Source organism: Amblyraja radiata, chromosome 24, assembly GCF_010909765.2.
Source record: "Amblyraja radiata isolate CabotCenter1 chromosome 24, sAmbRad1.1.pri, whole genome shotgun sequence".
NCBI lineage: Eukaryota > Metazoa > Chordata > Chondrichthyes > Rajiformes > Rajidae > Amblyraja > Amblyraja radiata.
This window is the reverse complement of record NC_045979.1, coordinates 4,455,521-4,474,318: the sequence shown is the minus strand read 5'-3', so window position 1 is coordinate 4,474,318 and position 18,798 is coordinate 4,455,521. Positions and strand designations below refer to the sequence as shown.

The window sequence follows — 18,798 nt, the reverse complement described above, 5'->3', positions numbered from 1 at the left end:
TGTCTGATGAAGAGTCTCGACCCGAAACGTCACCTATTCCTTCTCTCCAGAGATGCTGCCTGTCCCACTGAGTTGCTCCTGCTTTTTGTGCCTTAGCTTCAGTTTAAACCAGCAACTGCAGTTCCTTCCTTCCATAGTTGTTAATTGATTGCACCAGATTTGTGATTTAATTTTAGAATGAGGTGTTTTCCCATTAACACCCCAGTTCTGTCTTCCTCAGTGCCTAAGATAATCAAGTTGATTTCTGTGCCATGCCAGGAAGAGTTGTAGTTCTAAACTATTGAATTGAATTGGATACATTTTATCTTCAGGATGGATATGGGTTGCTGCCAACTGGAGATTGCAATTTTAGCCTCTGCCAACACTAATGCATACACCAGCATCACAGTGCATTCCAAATCCAAGCTGTAGGCATAGAAATGACTCCCTTTCTATCTGGTATCTTAACAAACGGATTCAAAGCAAAGAAGAGAGATTCTAACATGCTGCATTAAAGAAGTCAGGCTGGTGTGATTGCATACTCTAGGTGGTGCAGCAGTAGAGTTGCTGCTTTACAGCACCAGAGGCCCGAGTTTGATCCTGACTACCGGTGCTGTCTGTACATTTTCCCTGTGACCATGTGAGATTTCTCTGGGTGCTCTGGTTTCTTCCCACACTTCAAAGGCGTGCAAGTTTGTAGGTTATTTGGATCGGTAAAATGTCAAATTTTCCATAGTGTGCAGGATGGTGCTTGTGTATGGGTTGCTCGTAGTTGGTGCAGACTCGGTAGGCCGAAGGGCCTGTTTCCACGCTGTATGTCTAAAGTCTAAACTCTGGAAGAGATGTTATAATGCTGAATGCATCAGTTCTGACAGATTCCATGACCTCTTTGCCAGTTTCTATAGCACCTGCAGCCCTTTGGCCATTTCCACTCCATACTGTGTTTCCTCTTTGTTTAGCTCCAAACACAAAAGACATTGATATCTTCCTGCGTAAACTGGAGAGTGGATTTGGATTCCGCGTGCTTGGTGGTGATGGAGCAGACACACCTGTAAGTGTTTCTCACAGTTTTATCCCTTCCTATCACAATCCGACTGGTTTCGTGACTCTTCCTCATAATCAGTTGACTGTAAGACTCTGTGAAAATGCCAATCTGTGATACTGATGCGAAGTAACAATGAAAGGCAAAGAGCCAGGTGCTGAGTTGACGGAAACCTCGGTAATAGGTTTTCTCTATAGCTGAGTTAGAGAATTAATCAGAGCAATCTGTCCACATCAGAGCCAGCTAGATGGTGAACCTTTTCCAAAGTGGATGTAATATCAAATGCCATGTAAATCTGGGGCTTAACTCTTTTGCTCTTTCTACCCCATCTCCTGATCAGGTTCTAATTGGTGCCATAATCCCACTGGGGGCAGCTGAGCGAGACGGGCGTCTTCGTGTGGCCGATGAGCTGCTGTGTGTTGACGGAGTCTTAGTTAAAGGGAGATCTCATCGCTTTGTGTTAGAACTGATGCAAAATGCAACACGAAACAACCAGGTGCTGCTGACAGTCAGGAGAAACCTCCTGCCTACTGGTGAGTGACTGGAGGGGGCAAGTGTGACGTTACAAAAGCAAACCGCTCCTTGCCAGAGGGAGTGCAGGTTTTTTCAAATGCCCACCCTGTTCTAAATTAATCATCTTAATCATCTCCAGCAGCATATTTAAAAACTATTTAAGAAATAACTGCAGATGCTGGAAAAATCGAAGGTGGACAAAAATGCTGGAGAAACTCAGTGGGTGAGGCAGCGTCGATGGAGCGAAGGAATAGGTGACGTTTCAAGTCCGAGACATAGCCTATTCCTTCGCTCCATAGATGCTGCCTCACCCGCTTAGTTTCTATTTAAAAACTATAACCATCTGGGGAGCATTCCGCTGTTGACAATGTATAACATACCCAGTGGCACAAAGATTTGAGTCCTAACTACCCTCTAACTCATGAAAACATTCCAAGGCTTAACTTGTTTGGATGGGTTAGGTCCTACAGCACTTGAAATTCAATATTAATATGATTGGTATGGGTTTATTATTGTCATGCATAACAATAAGTTGGCATCACTTACCTCATTCGATGAACTGTGCAGCATTTATAAAAGGCACTGCAGCAACTTTTCAAGATTTTGTCAGCATTTTGGAAGCTTCTAAGTACAGAGTGGACAGATGCACAAGTGTGCCGCCATCTTCACACCATCGAACACACCATCCCCACTTGAGCAATTCTTTCATTATTGTGGAGTTAAAATTCTGCAATTCTCTCCCTTGTGAAATTGTGGGTGCACTTTCATTGGCCACTATTTCAAGGCAAGCTGGGGAAGGCCAATGTTTGGTATTAGTTTAGATTTGTTATGTGCTCCGCGATGCAGTGCGAAACTATGCTTTAATAGAACGTAGAACAGTGCAGCACAAGAAGAGGCCCTTCGGCCCACAATGTCCGTGCCAAACATGATGCCAAGAACATCACTTATCCATCTGCACATAACTCGTATCCCTTCATTCCCTGCATATCCATTTGCCTATCCAAAATTCTTAAATGCCTCCAGCATAGCTGCCTCAACCACCTTCCAGGCACTCACCACCCTCTGTACAAAAATAATAACTTACCCTGCACATCTCCTTTAAACTTTGCTCATCTCAACTTAAAGCTATGTATTTTATTTTGCTATTCGGGGGAAAAAAGATTCTGACTGCTATGCCTCTCATAATCTGTGCCTCTCATAATGGAGAAAAATATCCAAGTCTGTCCCTGTAGCTGGTACTAATGTGGGCATCATTCTGGTAAACCACTTCTGCACCCTTCCAAAGTCTCCACATCCTTGCTGTAATGAGGCAAGCAGCACTGCACAAAATATTCCAAAAGCGACCTAACCAAAGTCCTATAAAGCTGCACATTGACTTCCTGACTCTTATAATCAATGCACCAACCTCTGAAAGAAAGCAAGCATACAATTTGCCTCCTTTACCACTCTATCTACGTGTTGCCACTTTCAGGAAGTTATGGATGAGGACCTCAAGGTCCCTCTAACTTTTTCACACAAAAGGTGTATGGAACGAGGTGGAGGTAGATGAGGGAGGTACTATCGCAATGTTTAAGAAACTTTTAGACATTTACATGGATAGGATAGGTTTAAAGGAATATGCGCTGAACGCAGGCAGGTGGGACTCCTGTAGCTGGGACATGTTGGTTGGCGCGGGCAAGTTGGGCCGAAGGGCCTGTTGCCACGCTGTATGACTCTATGACATCAATGCTGTCATACATCCACTGCCCCACACTCAACCATCACTTTCATCACCTCCTCAAAAAAACTAGTAAAACAAATTAGTAAGTAAGACACAACCAGCCATGTATAAAGCCATGCTGACTGTCTTTAATTAACCTAATCTTGAACAAATGGGTGTAAATCCTATCCCAAAGAATCATCTCCAATAGTTTCTCGACTTCCCTCCTTAAATGAAGGAACAAGATTAGCTACTCCCCAGATCTCCGGGACCTCGCCTGGCTAGAGAAGACTCAAAGATTTTCATCATGGCTCCCGCAATGTCTTCTCTTGCCTCTCTCAATAACACATATTGCCATCATGCCATCCAGGCAAATATTACCATGCATGAGTACATCAGATAATGCAAAAGAGAAATAAACGGTGCAGAATATAGTGTTACAGCTGTAGAGAAAATACAGATTGGGGAACAGAAGCGGATTAATTGGACAATTCAAGCCTATCATGTGCCAAATTGCCCACGTTCTGGTTCTGTGAACGCAGACTTGGAATGACCCTGTCTTTAGAGATACAGCATGAAAACAGGCCCTTCGGCCCACTGAGTCTGCGCCGACCAGCGATAACCCCATACAGTGTAGCACTATCCTACACACTAGGGACAATTTTCCATCTGTTGCCAAAGCCAATTAACCTGTACCTCTTGGAGTGTGGGAGGATAACGGAACACGCGGAGAAAACTCCATGGGGTCACAGGGAGAACGTAAAAACTCCGTACAGACAGCATCTGATTTATGATCAAACCAGGTTTAGTGTTTTTTTAGTTTAGAGATACAGCGCGGAAACAGGCCCTTTAGCCCACTGAGTCCGGACCGATCATCGATCCCCGCATACTAACGCTATCCTACACACACTAGGACAAATTTATTATTATACCAAGCTAATTAACCTATAAATCTGAATGTCTTTGAAGTGTGGGAGGAAACCGGAGATCCCGGAGAAAACCCACGCAGGTCACGGGGGGAACGTACAAACCACATAGGCAGCAGCTGTAGTCCGGATCGAGGCCGGGACTCTGGTGCTGTAAGACAACAACTGTACTGCTGCGCAACTTTGCACTGTCCTGAGAATTAAAACAATAAAACATGCACTGTTTAGCTTCACACCCTTCACATGACTGATGTACCCTCTAAATTACTTTTTCTAAACAGAAGACCAACATGATGATAGTCGAGATGCAGGTTCGGACCCAGCAGAGAATGGCTCTCCAAGGATGAATCACACAGACCATGTCCACGCACTCCCTCAGGGCCCCAACTCAGCCGAGCCCGCACAGTCATACGATATTGTCCTGCAACGTAAAGAGACGGAGGGGTTCGGCTTTGTCATTATCACTTCAAAGAACAGATCCCCAGCTGTTGGTGAGTATGAACGTTGTGGACTTCAGAAAGTGTGGTTGTTGGGAAGGACTCGTGCATCAGAACACATGGTATCTAAGAGGAGATCAATGGTACAGAATTGGCTTCATGGTGGGAACCAAGGTTCAGTGGTGAAGCACTTTATTTGGACTGGTGGCCTGTGACTAGCCCATTGTTGCATGTCTTCTGTATCAATGATTGGGATGAGAATGCTCACGGCATGATTGATAAGTTTGCAGATGACTCTCGAATAGGTGGAATTGTAGATAATAACAATGGTTATTACAGCGGGGCCATGATCAGCTGGCGAAGTGGTCTGAGGAGTGACAAATTTAATTCACAGAAGTGTGGTGCTGCATTTTGGGAAGTTGAACTACAGCAGGACCGTCACAGTGAATGGTGGGTGTTGTAAAGCACAGGTATCTAGGAATACCAGCACATTGCTCCCCGAAAGTGACATCGCAGGTCGATAGGTTGGTGACAAAGCTTTCATCAGTCAGGGATTTGAGTATTGGAGTTGGGATGTGATGCTGCAGTTGTACATGACGTTGGTGAGGCAGCACTCGATGTAATGTGTTCCGTTTTGCTGCAGGAAAGATGCCATTAAGCTGTAAAAGATGCAGAGATTGATCAGGTGATTGCCGGGACTCGTGGTCTGATTATAGGGAGAGGTTGGGAAGGCTTGTACTTTAATCCTTGGATTGCAGGAAGCTGAAGGGTGATTGTGGAGGTGTCCACGATCACAAATCATGAGTGGGATAGATAGGGTCGTTTTCCCAGGGAAGGGAATTCAAAAACTAGAGAGCATTTGTTTGAGGTGAGGGGGGGGAAAGATTTTAATAGGAACCCGAAGGAGTAACATTTTCAGAAGATAGTGGGTATATGGATAAACCTGCCAGGGGAAGTCTTTGAGGCAGGTCCAATAATAGCATATAAAAGAAGTTTGATTCATTAACAAGGATAGGAAAGGTTTAGAGGGATATGGGCCATGCATGGACTAATGAGACCAGCTTCGATGAGGCATCTTGGTCGGCATGGATGAGTTGGCTCAAAGGGCCTATTGCTGTGCTTTATGACTCTCTGACTCTACCACACCGTCACGATGAATCAGCAGATCAAATCAGTATGAATGTCGTCACTTCTATGGATTACAGACTCCTGCTAAGGGTAAGGATTCCATGGGCACCATGTCAACCTACTGCCTAGATGATCAGGCATCTCTAATCATCACAGCCAAGATGATCTACATCTGGCATCAGTGCCAAAAATTGAGTAGAGATCTTAGTTGGCACATAGAGCGTGGAAGCAGGCACTTCAGCCCACTTGCCCATGCTGACCAAGATGCCCTTTGATCTACACTAGTCCCACATTAGACCCATAAGCCTCTGAACCTTTCCTATCCATGTACCTGTCCAAATGCCTTTAAATGTTGTTATAGTCTTTGCCTCAACTACCTTCTCTGTACGCTCACTCCATATACCCACCACCCTCTGTATGAAAATGTTAGCCCTCAGGTTCCTATTCAATCTTTCCCCTCTCGTCTTAAACCGATGTCCTTTTGTTCTTGATTCCCCTACCTTGGGTTAAAAAACTCAATGCATTCATCCTATTTATTCCCCTCATGATTTTATGGACCTTTATAAGATCACCCCTTGGCCTCCTGCGCTCCAAGGAATAAAGTCTATGCCTGCCCAAACTCCCCTTGTAGCTCAGGTTCTCAAGTCCTTTGCAACTTCCTTGTAAATCTTCTCTGCAGTCTTTCAAGCTTAACAACATCTTTCCTGTTGCAAGGTAACCAAACCTGAACACAGTATGCGGCCTCGCCAATATCTTGTATAACTGCAACGTAACATCCCAATTTCTATACTCAATACCGAGTGGTGAAGGCGAATGTACCAAAAGCTGCCTTGACCACACTACCTACCTGTGACACCGCTTTCATGGAACAATATGCCAGCACTCCGAGATCTGGTCTGCAACAGCCCACAGGGCACTGCCATTTACTGTGAAGGTCCTGCTTTGGTTAGACTTCCCAAAATGCAACACCTTGCACTTATCTGCATTAAACTGCATTAACCATTCCTCAGCCCACTTGTCCAATTATTTAAGATCCTGCCATGTATTGATGACTATCTTCACGATCGATGATCCCATCCACATTAGTATCATCTGCAAACTGACTAATCCTGCCGTCTACATTCTCATCCAAATTGTTGATATAGACCACAAACAGCAATGGGCCCAGCACCGATTCCTGAGGTACACCACTACTCAAAGGTCTCCAGTCCTAAAAAACAACCTTCGGGTCTCAACCTGAAACGTCGCCCATTTCTTCTATCCAGAGATGCTGCTTGTCCTGCTGAGTTAGTCCAGCATTTTGTGTCTAGTTACCACCATCACCCTCTGCTTCCTTCAAATGCCTTGCTGGAGTCCATGTGGACAAGGTCGACAGCTTTGCCCTCATCGACCTTTTTGGTTACTTCAAAAATCTTTGTAAGACACAGTCTCCCACATACAAAACCATGCTGACTATCCCTAGTCAGTCTCTGACTATCCCTCAGAATCCTCTCCAGTAGCTTGCCTACCACAGATGTAAGGCTCTGATCTGTTCCTGCACAATGGAACATTTTGGTGAAGGAAAATTGGCTGGGCTGTGGTGCTTTTTAAACATAAGTGGCTGAGGGAAAATTTAGTTGAGTTCTACAAAATAATTTGTGTGGGAATTACTATTTTCCTTACCAGGGTGCAATAGTTTAAGGTATTTTTATGGTCTTGCAAAGGGAGTAGCAACAAATAATTTCTTCTGTCCTCAGTCTCTCTTGTCTAACTTGACCATCTCTTATGGAATTTGTGTGGGAGGCAATAAATTGACGAGGTAAAGTAACTTTAAGATGAGCTGGGAGGATTGAGTTAGAATATTACTGAGGTAATTTGTCCTTTCTGAATGTCCATTTAGACCATCCAACAATTCAATAAGGTCAAAGTTGATTTCTAGTTTAACTCTGTCAATCTAATTTGATTTATTATCCATGATAACCTCTTCTCCATAAACCTATTAACCTCAGTTTTGAAAACTTCATTTAATACATCTATGTAAGCTCTTCACATTTCCAACTACCCACGGCACGGTAGAGCTGCTGCCTTTCCCTTTGGTTCTTTCTTTGGTTTCCTTGTGCCCTCCAAAGACATACAGGTTTGTAGGTTAATTGGCTTGGTTTAAATGTGAAATGGCCCCCTGGTGCGTGTAGGGTAGTGTTAATGTGCGAGGATCGCTGGTTGGCAAAGACTCGGTGGGCCAAAGGACCGGTTTCTGCGCTGTATCTCCAAACAAAACTAAACTAAACTACATGGGGCATTTTCTGATGCTCTTCCTGAATAGCTGGCTTCTAATTATAAGGCTATGGTCCTTCTTCTAGAGATTATCTCACCAGAGGAGATGAGCTTTCCCAGTTATTTCTGTAATGATAAACAAACACAATTGAATCATCTCTGTTTTAAAAATCGAATCTACTTCATACCCTAATCTTAATTATTTTCTTTAATTATTAAAGCTTAAATCCCTCCTGAACTTAATCGGATTTCCCCTGTCTTACCGATGCTTTCTCCACAGCAGTGCCACACAAAATTGGTCGCATTATCGAAGGAAGCCCAGCCGACCACTGTGGGAAATTGAAGGTGACAGACCGGATCTCAGCAGTGAATGGCCAGTCCATTGTGCTGATGCCCCACCATGACATCGTCCAGCTCATCAAAGATGCAGGCCAGACGGTCACACTCACTGTCACTCCCGAAGAAGGTAGGTGGTCGCAGCGATAACTGGCTCCCAACCTCCTGGGCCAGCCCATTCATTGAGTCAAGACACTTGGCCTGTGCTTCATGCTTCATGCACCTCCAGCAACTTTGAGGGACAAGTCTAACCTGCAAATCTGAGGTCTGGATTAATTGCTGATGCCAACACAACCCAGGGTGATGAATATAGGACAAAGAGGCAGTCTTGCCAAGGATAGCTCCTCTCTCAAACTTTTAGCCATTCTGTAGTTTAACGGGGCACATTCAACACGAGGGGGTCGGAGACTTTGGGGTGGGGGGGGGGGGGGGGGGGGCATGGTACCCTCTAGCTTGGGTGGTGACTGGTCTTATTGCAACTTTTGCCTATTCAAGATCATGTTGATAGAATTATAGAAAATATGACACTTCTGCAGTTTCTGTCACCTTACTGCCCAGAGGGTGGCGAAAGAAAGTAGAGGAGGCTTACCCCTCCCTTAATGTGCCTGCCAGCTTTGTTCCTTTTGATAGTTTGATTGTAGCATTCTGACCCATTGTTTTAATTTTCCATACAATCTACATGTTTGAGATTTTCATGCGAGCTTCTATTTGTGCTCAAGGAATTTTTGTGTTGGGGAAATGGGTTATTATGTTTCAAATATGCAGGTTATCATATCCAAATACAAAGAACCGGTCCCAAAGCCCATTATTGTCCATTCGTGTACGGTTGAAATGCAAGCAGTATTACAATGTGAGGTAGACATAAAATGCTGGAGTAACTCAGCGGGACAGGCAGCATCTCTGGAGAAAAGGAATAGACAATAGGTGCAGGAGTAGGCCATTCGGCCCTTTGAGCCAGCACCGCCATTCAATGTGATCATGGCTGATCATCCCCAATCAGTACCCCGTTCCGGCCTTCTCCCCATATCCCCTGACTCAGCTATTTTTAAGAGCCCTATCTAGCTCTCTCTTGAAAGCATCCAGAGAACCTGTCTCCACCGCCCTCTGAGGCATAGAATTCCACAGACAGTGTTTACTCATCCCCGTTCTAAATAGGTGACATTTTGTGTTGAGACCCTTCTTCAGACTGAGAGTCAGGGGAGAGATAAACGAGATATGGAAGGGGACAAAGAACATGTAAGGTGTGAGGTATCAGTTTAACCTATCGTTGAAAGCCTGCATCCACCCCTGGTCTGTGTCTGCATTACATGTTGCACAACACTGTTCAGATCTGCAGAGAAATACATTGTCACCTGGGGCAGGTAAGTGTAAAGGTCCATAACCTAAAACCTTGGCTTCAAAGCATCTGCTGGGTCATCAAGTAACCTTCCTCTGGCAAAAATAACATTGCCAATCAATGTCCGCTTGCAGGTAGATTTGTGCTGCAGACCAGGAATTCTGTAAAGCTTTATCGGATTTAATTGTTATTTCTGTGGCAGGAGAGACTGAGTGAATGCTTTCTTGGTCAGAGCTAGATATGAACCAGATCCCAGTCTGCCCATCTTCATTCCATTGGGAATTCAGGATCTCTCAGGACCAGGAAAAACTCATTATAAAGTGTGGCACTAATCTATGTAGTGCAAGCTGTGGAGAATTGATGCAGTTCTATTGAGAAGCCTTGCCCGTTTCATACCTGCACTCTTTGATGGGCAAGAAATGCTTCCTGTGAGGATTGTTCACGTTGACCTCCCACATGCAGTGGCTGGTAATGCCTAAACTTATGGAGCATTGACTTGCCACTAGATTCTTGCTAAACAGCAACAAGCATTGAGCAGCATCTCTGGATAGAAGGGATGGGTGATGTTTCAGGGTCGAGGCCCTTCTATCCAGAGATGCTGCCTGTCCTGCTTAGTTTAGTTTAGAGATACAGCGAGGAAACAGGCCCCTCGGTCCACGGAGTCTGCACCGACCAGCGGTCCCCGCACATTAACATTATCCTACACACACTAGGGACAATTTACACTTCTACCAAGCCAATTTACCTACATACCTGTACGTCTTTGGAGTGGGAGGAAACCGAAGATTTTGGAGAAAACCCGCGCGGTCACGGGGAGAACGTACAAACTCCGTACAGACAGCACCCGTAGTCGTGATTGAACCCGGGTCTCGGGTGCTATCAGCATTTTGTGTCTATCTTTGCTGTAAACCAGCATCTTCCTGCTCAAACAATGAGCATCCCTCACTCCGTTAACGCACTTTCATTTTGTCTTCCTCCAAGATGTGACTGGCCCTCCATCAGGGGGCAGCTCGGCCAAACAGAGTCCAGCCTTGCAGCACAAACCCATGGGACAAACTCCAGCGCTGCACATGCCAACACAGGACAACAGGTGAGAGGCCTGGTCACTCTGTGGCTGGAGAGAGTGTGTACTTGTGGACCTGCTCTGAGTTTGTAGACTCTTGCAGTGGAGTGGGTCTGCTCAGGCTTAGCTGCCAGTGCTTCAGTGCTCTCCAGTAGCTTTGATTTTGCAAATGTGAATTCCTCAATGCGCCTGGCGGGGAGGTTGCATGAAGAGGTGATCATTGGGCGTGATGCCATGGAAGTTACATGACTGGGTTTGTGAGGGGAGAGAATGAACTTGTACCGAGACTCAGATTTTGTTCATTCTGTCCAACAGCAAGACGGATGTAGATGAAAGGAGCAGTGGGAAGTCACGAGACTTTGTTAATCCACCTTCTAACTTCAGGCAGCCAGCATCTGACCAGTACCTCCAGCCAGCTGCTGACAGAGAGACATGGACTGCAGGCAGCAGACCTCAGGTAAGGCCCAAGGATTTGAGAACAAGGTCTTGTTTCTCCAAGCATCCCGTTCACCGTCTGACTAGACAAATTCTGTCTCCATACTTTTCTGATTTAACACAAAAAATGCAGAAGTTTCCATCTTCACCTGTAGTATCATCTTAAAAATATCTAGTTTTCTCAGGTGAAGGTTAATTTAAATATAGATGTATAAGGAAGCTAGGCTGAACATCAAATCACTGGTTAGGCCCGAATTAGAGTATAATCTCATTCTGGCCATATTCTAGGATGGCAAGTCTTTGGAAATGGGCACTGAGAAGATTCCCTAAAATAGTTCCCAGCATAAGGAACTCACGGCTGTGTATGGTGCTCTGAGAAGCTGGTGATGTTCCCTTTGGAACCGAGTTGGCGTGAAGAGATATGCACAACTGAACCACTTCAATTAAATACAAAGAAGCAATCTACCTTCACCTTATGGTCAGGAAACAAAGAATTAGATTTAAGATAATTATTAAAACAAAACAATTTTTATGCAGTATTGTAAAATGGAAGGTAGACACAAAAAGCTGGAGTAACTCAGCGGGACAGACAGCATCTCTTGAGAGAAGGAATGGGTGGCGTTTCGTGTCGAGACCCGAAGAAGTCTCAACCCGGAACGTCACCAGTTCCTTCTCTCCAGAGATGCTGCCTGTCCCGCTGAGTTACTCCAGCATTTGGTGACTACCTTCGATTTAAATAGCATCTGCAGTTCTTTCCTGCGCATGTTGTAAAGTGGAATGTGCCTTCCAAAGTTGCTGTGATCATTTTTAAAAGGGAATTGTATAAACATTGGGTAAAGACCATAGAGAAATGTAAGGGAGTAGGATTCATTGGATGAATGTGCCAGGGAACTGGCTCATGGGTCACATGATCTCCCTTTAAATTTTAACGGCACCAGTTTCTGATCAGACTAAGAAGAGTCATGTAGTACTGTAACGTTTACTACACAATTCATCCCAAAGTAGATTCAAAGCCTACCTAATCTGAGAAACAGATTTTTTTTACATCTGATAAACCAGATTAGATAAAATTTGCACAGTATTATTTTGTTAAATTCAACTGCTTCATTATTGGGAAGGAAAGTTTCTGCCTTTATGTGGTTGTAGTTCCACAGCAGTGTGGCCTGTCCTCAGCCCTTGTAAGTCATTTAATCCTATCAAATAGCGGAAATAAGATGGTCTTCAAGTGCTAATATGTTTTAAATGTCCCAGGTTGTCTTCCTCCTCACTGTCTTCTTCCTTGTCTTCCTTTTACAAATAGAACACTGATTGCTTCCCGGTTGAATTGGAGAGAGGACCGCGAGGGTTTGGGTTCAGTGTCCGTGGTGGCAAGGAGTACAACATGGGGCTCTTCATCCTCCGCCTGGCTGAAGGTGGTGCGGCATTGCTTGATGGTAGAATCCAAGTACGTGTTTAAAGTGGTTCTGTGCCCGTTGTAGAAGGATGGCGCGCCATTCTTGTGTTTATGGTAACTCTGGTGTTTATGGCAAATCTGGTGTTTATGGCCACCTGCATTTGGCCTGGGGTCCTTATCTCTGGGGTGGCTTGGAACTGAATGTGTCTGCTAGGGAGGGGAGATGGTGTCACTGCAAGCTTTTGTTGCGTGCTAACCAGTCAATGAAAAGACAATACATGATTACAATCTACATAAATCCTAATCATACTTTATTAGCCAAGTATGTTTTGCAACATACTAGGAATTTGATTTGCCATACAGTCATACCAATAAAAAGCATGACACACAAAATACATTTTAACATGAACATCCACCAGTGACTCCTCCACATTCCTCACTGTGACGGAAGGCGAAAAAATAGTTCAATCTCTTCCCTTCTTTGTTCTCCCGCGGTCGGGGGCCTCGAGCCTTCCGTTGCCGATCAAACCCCCGCGCCGGGGGGATCGGACCCCGGGTCGGGGCTGGTCGAACCTCCTGCAACTTTGGAGCTTCCCGACATCAGTCTCTACCCGAGAATACGAGCTCCTCGATGGTGAAATCCGCAGGTCGCGGTTGGAGCGTTGATCCCAGGAAAGGGATCGCATGTTTGGATGGTAAGTCCATGGCCCTGAGGCGGGGTTCAAAGTCAGACCCGAGCAAGGCATCCAGCTCCACGATGTTAGGCCGCAGAGCGACCGGAGATACGATCCAGAAAATACTTGCATCTCCGGCAAGGGAAGAGATTGAAAAAAAGTTTCCCCCACCCCCCACATAAAACAAACTAGAGAACATTAACACAAACTTTTAAAACACACTAAAATAACATAAAAGGCGAAATGACAGACAGACCGTTGGCGAGGCTGCCATCGCTGACGGTGCCACCCGGTGTTATGTGAGAGAATACACAGTATTGGAATTTAAGCCAAATGTGAGAAATGATGACTGTTGCCTTATTAAATGCCACAGAAGCAAATTTGCTGTGTTGCAAAGCATTTTTTACACATTACTGTCAGGAGTGGCTCATTGGATTATGCAGCTATAATGGGTAAAATGATTAGCCTCTAAGATGAGCTTGCTATATTTTGATTAGTATGAGCGTAGTGGTGTAGTAATATTACTGGGTTATTGATTCAAATCTCCATCCAGCAACTCGCTTTCACCTCTCACTGCCCATGCTGCGTTATAGAATCATAGAAAGTAGGTGCGAGAGTAGACCACCAGGTCCGTCGAGCCCGCACCGCCATTCACTCATGGCTGAACACTAAACAGACACACTTACCCACAAACAGTAGACACAAGACACAAAACACAAGACACTACCCTCCCCTTTATACCGCTATCACCCCTCTCCACCCCAAGAACCGCGTGATCTCCTGGGGGAGGCAAAAAACCGGATAAAAACCCAGGTCCAATTCGGGAAAAAAAATCCGGGAAATTCCTCTCCGACCCCAATCCAGGCGATCGACACTTGTCCAGGAGATCACTCAGGTCTTACTATACTAACCATACCTAGGTCCATATCCCTGCCCTCTCCCCGTAGCCCCTTATCCCCTTGGCAGCTAGAAAACCATCTATTTTTGACTTAAATATATTTAACGTTTCTGCTTCCACTGCTCCCTGGGGCAGTGAATTCCACAAACTAACCACCCTCTGGGTGAAGAAGTTCTTCCTCATCTCAGTTCTAAAAGAGCCCCCCCTCACTCTGCAACTATGTCCCCTAGTTCTAGCCTCCCCGATCATTGGGAACATCCTCGGTGCATCCACCCGATCAAGGCCCCTCACGATCTTATACGTTTCAATGAGATCGCCTCTCATTCTTCTAAACTCCAAAGAGTAGAGTCCCAGCTTACTTAACCTTTCCTCATATGTCAATCCCCTCATTGCAGGAATTAATCTTGTAAACCTTCGCTGCACTGCCTCCAGGGCTAGTACATCCTTTCTTAAGTATGGACCCCAGAACTGTACACAGTATTCCAAATGTGGTCTCACTAATACCGTGTACAGCTGCAGCAAGACCTCCGTGTTTTTATACTCAATCCCCCTAGCAATAAAGGCCAAAACTCCATTGGCCTTCCTGATTGCTTGCTGCACCTGCATACTGACTTTTAGTGATTCATGTACTAATACCCCTAGATCCCTTTGCGCTGCATTACAACGCAGCTCCTCCTCATTTAGAAAATAACTTGCCCTATCATTTTTTTCCCCAAAGTGAATGACTTCACATTTATTAGTATTAAATTTCATCTGCCAAGTTGTTGCCCACTCACCTAGCTTATCTATATCCTTTTGCAGACTCTTCCTATCCTCCTCATCCCCTACTTTCCCTCCCATTTTCGTATCGTCCGCAAATTTTGATATATTACACTTGGTTCCCTCCTCCAAATCATTTATATAAATTGTGAACAACTGGGGTCCCAGCACCGACCCTTGCGGAACCCCGCTAGTTACCGGTTGCCATCCCGAGTATGAACCATTTATCCCCACTCTCTGCTTCCTATTTGTTAGCCAATCCTCTACCCATGCTAATATATTACCCCCAATCCCATAATTTTTTATTTTTAGCAATAGTCTCTTATGTGGCACCTTGTCAAAAGCCTTTTGGAAGTCCAAGTATACCACATCCACCGGTTCCCCTTTATCCACCCGGGTTGTTACTTCCTCAAAGAATTCAAGCAGATTCGTTAAACACGATTTCCCCTTCACAAAACCATGCTGGTTCTGTCTGATGAAGTCATGTTTATCCAAGTGCCCCGTTAGTGTTTCTTTAATAATTGTCTCTAACATTCTACCCACCACCGATGTTAGACTAACCGGTCTATAGTTACCCGCCTGCTGTTTACTTCCTTTTTTAAATATAGGTGTTACATTGGCCATTTTCCAATCCACTGGGACCGTTCCTGCCTCCAGGGAGTTTTGGAAAATTATCACCAATGCATCCACAATCCCCACTGCTATCTCCCTCAAGACCCTTGGATGTAATCCATCAGGCCCAGGGGATTTATCCTCCTTCAGTCTCATTAATTTCCCTAATACCACCTCCTTGGTGATCTTAATAGTATTTAGCTCCTCCATTCCTACCGCCTCCTGTTTATCCAGCGTTGGAATATTTTTTGTGTCTTCTATGGTGAAGACTGATACAAAATACTCGTTTAATGCCTTTGCCATTTCCATGTTCCCCACCAACAACTCTCCAGTCTCACCCTCCAATGGACCAACGTTCACCTTAGCCACCCTTTTTCTTTTTATATAGCTATAAAAACTCTTACTATTAGTTTTTATGTTGTTCGCTAAATTCCTTTCATAGTCTATTTTCCCCGTCTTAATTAATCTCTTAGTTACTTTTTGCTGACCTTTAAATGCTTCCCAATCCTCTACCCTCCCACTATCTCTGGCTACCTTATATGCCCTTGCCTTCAGCCGAATACTATCCTTTATAGTTTTACTGAGCCATGGCTGACTGTTCTTACCCTTACCCCTTTTTTTCTTCATAGGAATAAATTTTTCTTGAAGGTTATACAGTAGATCCTTAAACGTACACCACTGCTCATGTACCGTCTTATTCTTGAGTCTGCTATCCCAGTCAACTTTGATCAGCTCAGTCCTCATACCTTCATAATCCCCCTTATTTAGACTAAGCACCCTAGCCTGAGTTTCAACCTGCTCCCCTTCTATTTGAATATGGAATTCGACCATATTGTGGTCACTTGTTCCCAACGAGTCCCTAACTATGACATTTTTAATTAATCCTGCTTCATTACACAGGACCAGATCTAAGATTGCCTCCCCCCTTGTCGGTTCTGTGACATACTGTTCTAGGAACCCGTCTCTAATACATTCTATAAACTCTTCCTCTAGTCTACCCTGCCCAGTTTGGTTTGTCCAATTAATATGAAAATTGAAGTCCCCCATGATTACAGCAGTTCCCTTTTTACATGCGTCAACTATTTGCAGATTTATGTTCTGACTAACAGCGTCACAGCTATTTGGAGGTCTATAAATCACACCCACTAGTGTTTTTTTTCCCTTTGTTATTCTCTATCTGTACCCAAGCTGTTTCACTATCCTGATCCTTCAACGCAATATCCTTCCTCTCCATTGCCGTTATTCCCTCCCTTATTAAAAGGGCCACCCCTCCTCCCTTTCTTTCCTGCCTATCTTTTCTAATTGTCGAGTACCCCTCTATATTTAACTCCCAGTCCTGATCCCCTTGCAGCCATGTCTCCGTAATGGCCACGATATCATAACTATATATACTTAATTGCACCGTTAATTCATTTATCTTATTTCGAATACTCCGCGCATTTAGATAAAGCACTTTCAGATGATTTTTACTACCCTTCCTTTCCGTTTTTGCCCCTTTTACATCTAGAGCTTTATCTTCACACATTCTGGACCCTCCTGTCACATTTTGATTTTCCGCTTCCCTAGCCTCCCTAGATGAGCCCTCCAATCTATCCTTCCAAAGCACTGCTGTAATATCTTCCCTGACTAGCAATGCAACACCACCACCTCTTGCCCCTCCAATTCTATCACACCTGAAGCAATGAAATCCTGGAATATTTAGTTTCCAATCACAGCCCTCCTGCAACCATGTTTCACTGATCGCCACAACATCATACTTCCAGGTGTCTATCCAGACTCTAAGCTCATCCACCTTTCTTACAATGCTCCCAGCATTAAAATATGCATATTTAAGAAACCCCCCCCCCCGTCTCTTCTTCTCTGTTTATTTCCTTTTTTTTTTTCTCCTCTTGTGTCCGAGTGCTTCCCTTTTCTGCTTCCTGCCTCCCATTCGGTCTACTAGCTCTCTCTATTTGAGTCCCTCGCCCCAACCATTCTAGTTTAAAGTCTCCCCAGTGACCTTTGCAAATTTCCCCGCCAGGATGTTGGTCCCCCTCGGGCTCAAGTGCAACCCATCCTCTCTGTACAGGTCCCACCTTCCCCAAAAGAAGTCCCAATGATCCAGAAACTTGAATCCCTGCCCTCTGCACCAGTCTTTCAGCCACGTATTTATCCTCCACCTCGCTCTATTCTTACTCTCACTGTCGCGTGGTACAGGCAGTAATCCTGAGATTGTTACCTTTTTGGTCCTTTTCCTTAACTCTCCTCCCAACACCCTAAATCCTCCCTTCAAGACCTCTTCACTCTTTTTACCTATGTCATTTGTACCAATATGTACCACGACCTCAGGCTCCTCTCCCTCTGATTTCAGGATACCTTGGATGCGTTGAGACACGTCCGAGACCTTGGCACCAGGGAGGCAGACCACCATCCTGGTCTCCCGACTGCGTCCACAGAAACGCCTATCCGACCCCCTAACAATAGAGTCCCCAATTACTATTGCCCTCTTCTTTTTTTCCCTACCTTTCGGAGCAACAGGGCCGGTCTCTGTACTGGAGGCCCGTCCGCTGTTGCTACTCCCGGGCAGGCTGTCATCCTCATCCGTACTCAAACAGGAGTACTTATTTGCAAGGTGTACCGACATTGGAGTACTCCCTCGTTCCTGCCTCTGCCCCTTGCCCTTCCTTAGCGTGACCCACGTCTCCCTCCCGTGGTTTTGGAGTGACCACCTCCCTATAACTCCCCTCTATGACCTCGTCACTCCCCCTGACAAGACAGAGGTCATCGAGCTGCTGCTCCAGGAACCTAATACGGTCCCTTAGGAGCCCCATCTCTCTGCACCTGGTGCAGATGTGGACGTCTGGAGGGACATCCGACACCATGACCTCCCACATCTGACATCCAGAACAGTACACTGCTCTGACTGTCATTCTCTCGCCTTACCCTGGATCCGATACCAGTATAATACAATAGAAACTGCTGGGAGAAATCAGCAGGTATCTGACTCACAACAACTGCTCCCTCTTGCCCTTTAAACTGTACCTTTATTATATAAACAAAAAGCACTGTACCTTTAGCCCACTGTACCTTTAGCCCACTGTACCTTCAGCCCACTGTACCCTTAGCTCACTGTACGTTTACTAAAGCACTGTACCTTTAACCAGAAAGCAGAAATGCTAACCTGAGGTTGCACCCAATCAGCTGCTTCCTCTAGTCTGCTTCCACCAATCAGCGGCTTCCCCAGAAACCCTCCCTATGGAGTGTGGAACGTTACGGGATTCGGTAAGCCCTGACCCTCCTCCGCTGTCTCCAACGGTCCCGGGCCTCTGTGAAAAC

At 45.1% G+C, this 18,798-nt stretch overlaps 2 protein-coding genes across 11 annotated transcripts in view; one reads left to right on the top strand and one right to left on the bottom strand.

The window, feature by feature from the left end:
- magi3 (membrane associated guanylate kinase, WW and PDZ domain containing 3) overlaps nucleotides 1-18,798 on the top strand; it is a 138,856-nt gene that overhangs the window by 113,806 nt on the left and 6,252 nt on the right. For 8 of the 10 annotated variants that reach the window (XM_033042298.1, XM_033042297.1, XM_033042294.1 and 5 more), the window contains 7 exons: nucleotides 939-1,030; nucleotides 1,362-1,554; nucleotides 4,441-4,650; nucleotides 8,258-8,443; nucleotides 10,631-10,739; nucleotides 11,028-11,169; nucleotides 12,448-12,591. In XM_033042298.1, coding sequence (XP_032898189.1) covers nucleotides 939-1,030; nucleotides 1,362-1,554; nucleotides 4,441-4,650; nucleotides 8,258-8,443; nucleotides 10,631-10,739; nucleotides 11,028-11,169; nucleotides 12,448-12,591 — 1,076 coding nt within the window. The remainder of the gene's footprint in view (nucleotides 1-938; nucleotides 1,031-1,361; nucleotides 1,555-4,440; nucleotides 4,651-8,257; nucleotides 8,444-10,630; nucleotides 10,740-11,027; nucleotides 11,170-12,447; nucleotides 12,592-18,798) is intronic. The other 2 variants (XM_033042301.1, XM_033042292.1) reach the window with 1 other exon arrangement.
- phtf1 (putative homeodomain transcription factor 1) overlaps nucleotides 18,126-18,798 on the bottom strand; it is a 39,028-nt gene continuing 38,355 nt past the window's right edge. The window contains exon 19 of the transcript XR_004415555.1: nucleotides 18,126-18,136. The gene's annotated coding sequence lies outside the window, so the exon portion shown is untranslated. The remainder of the gene's footprint in view (nucleotides 18,137-18,798) is intronic.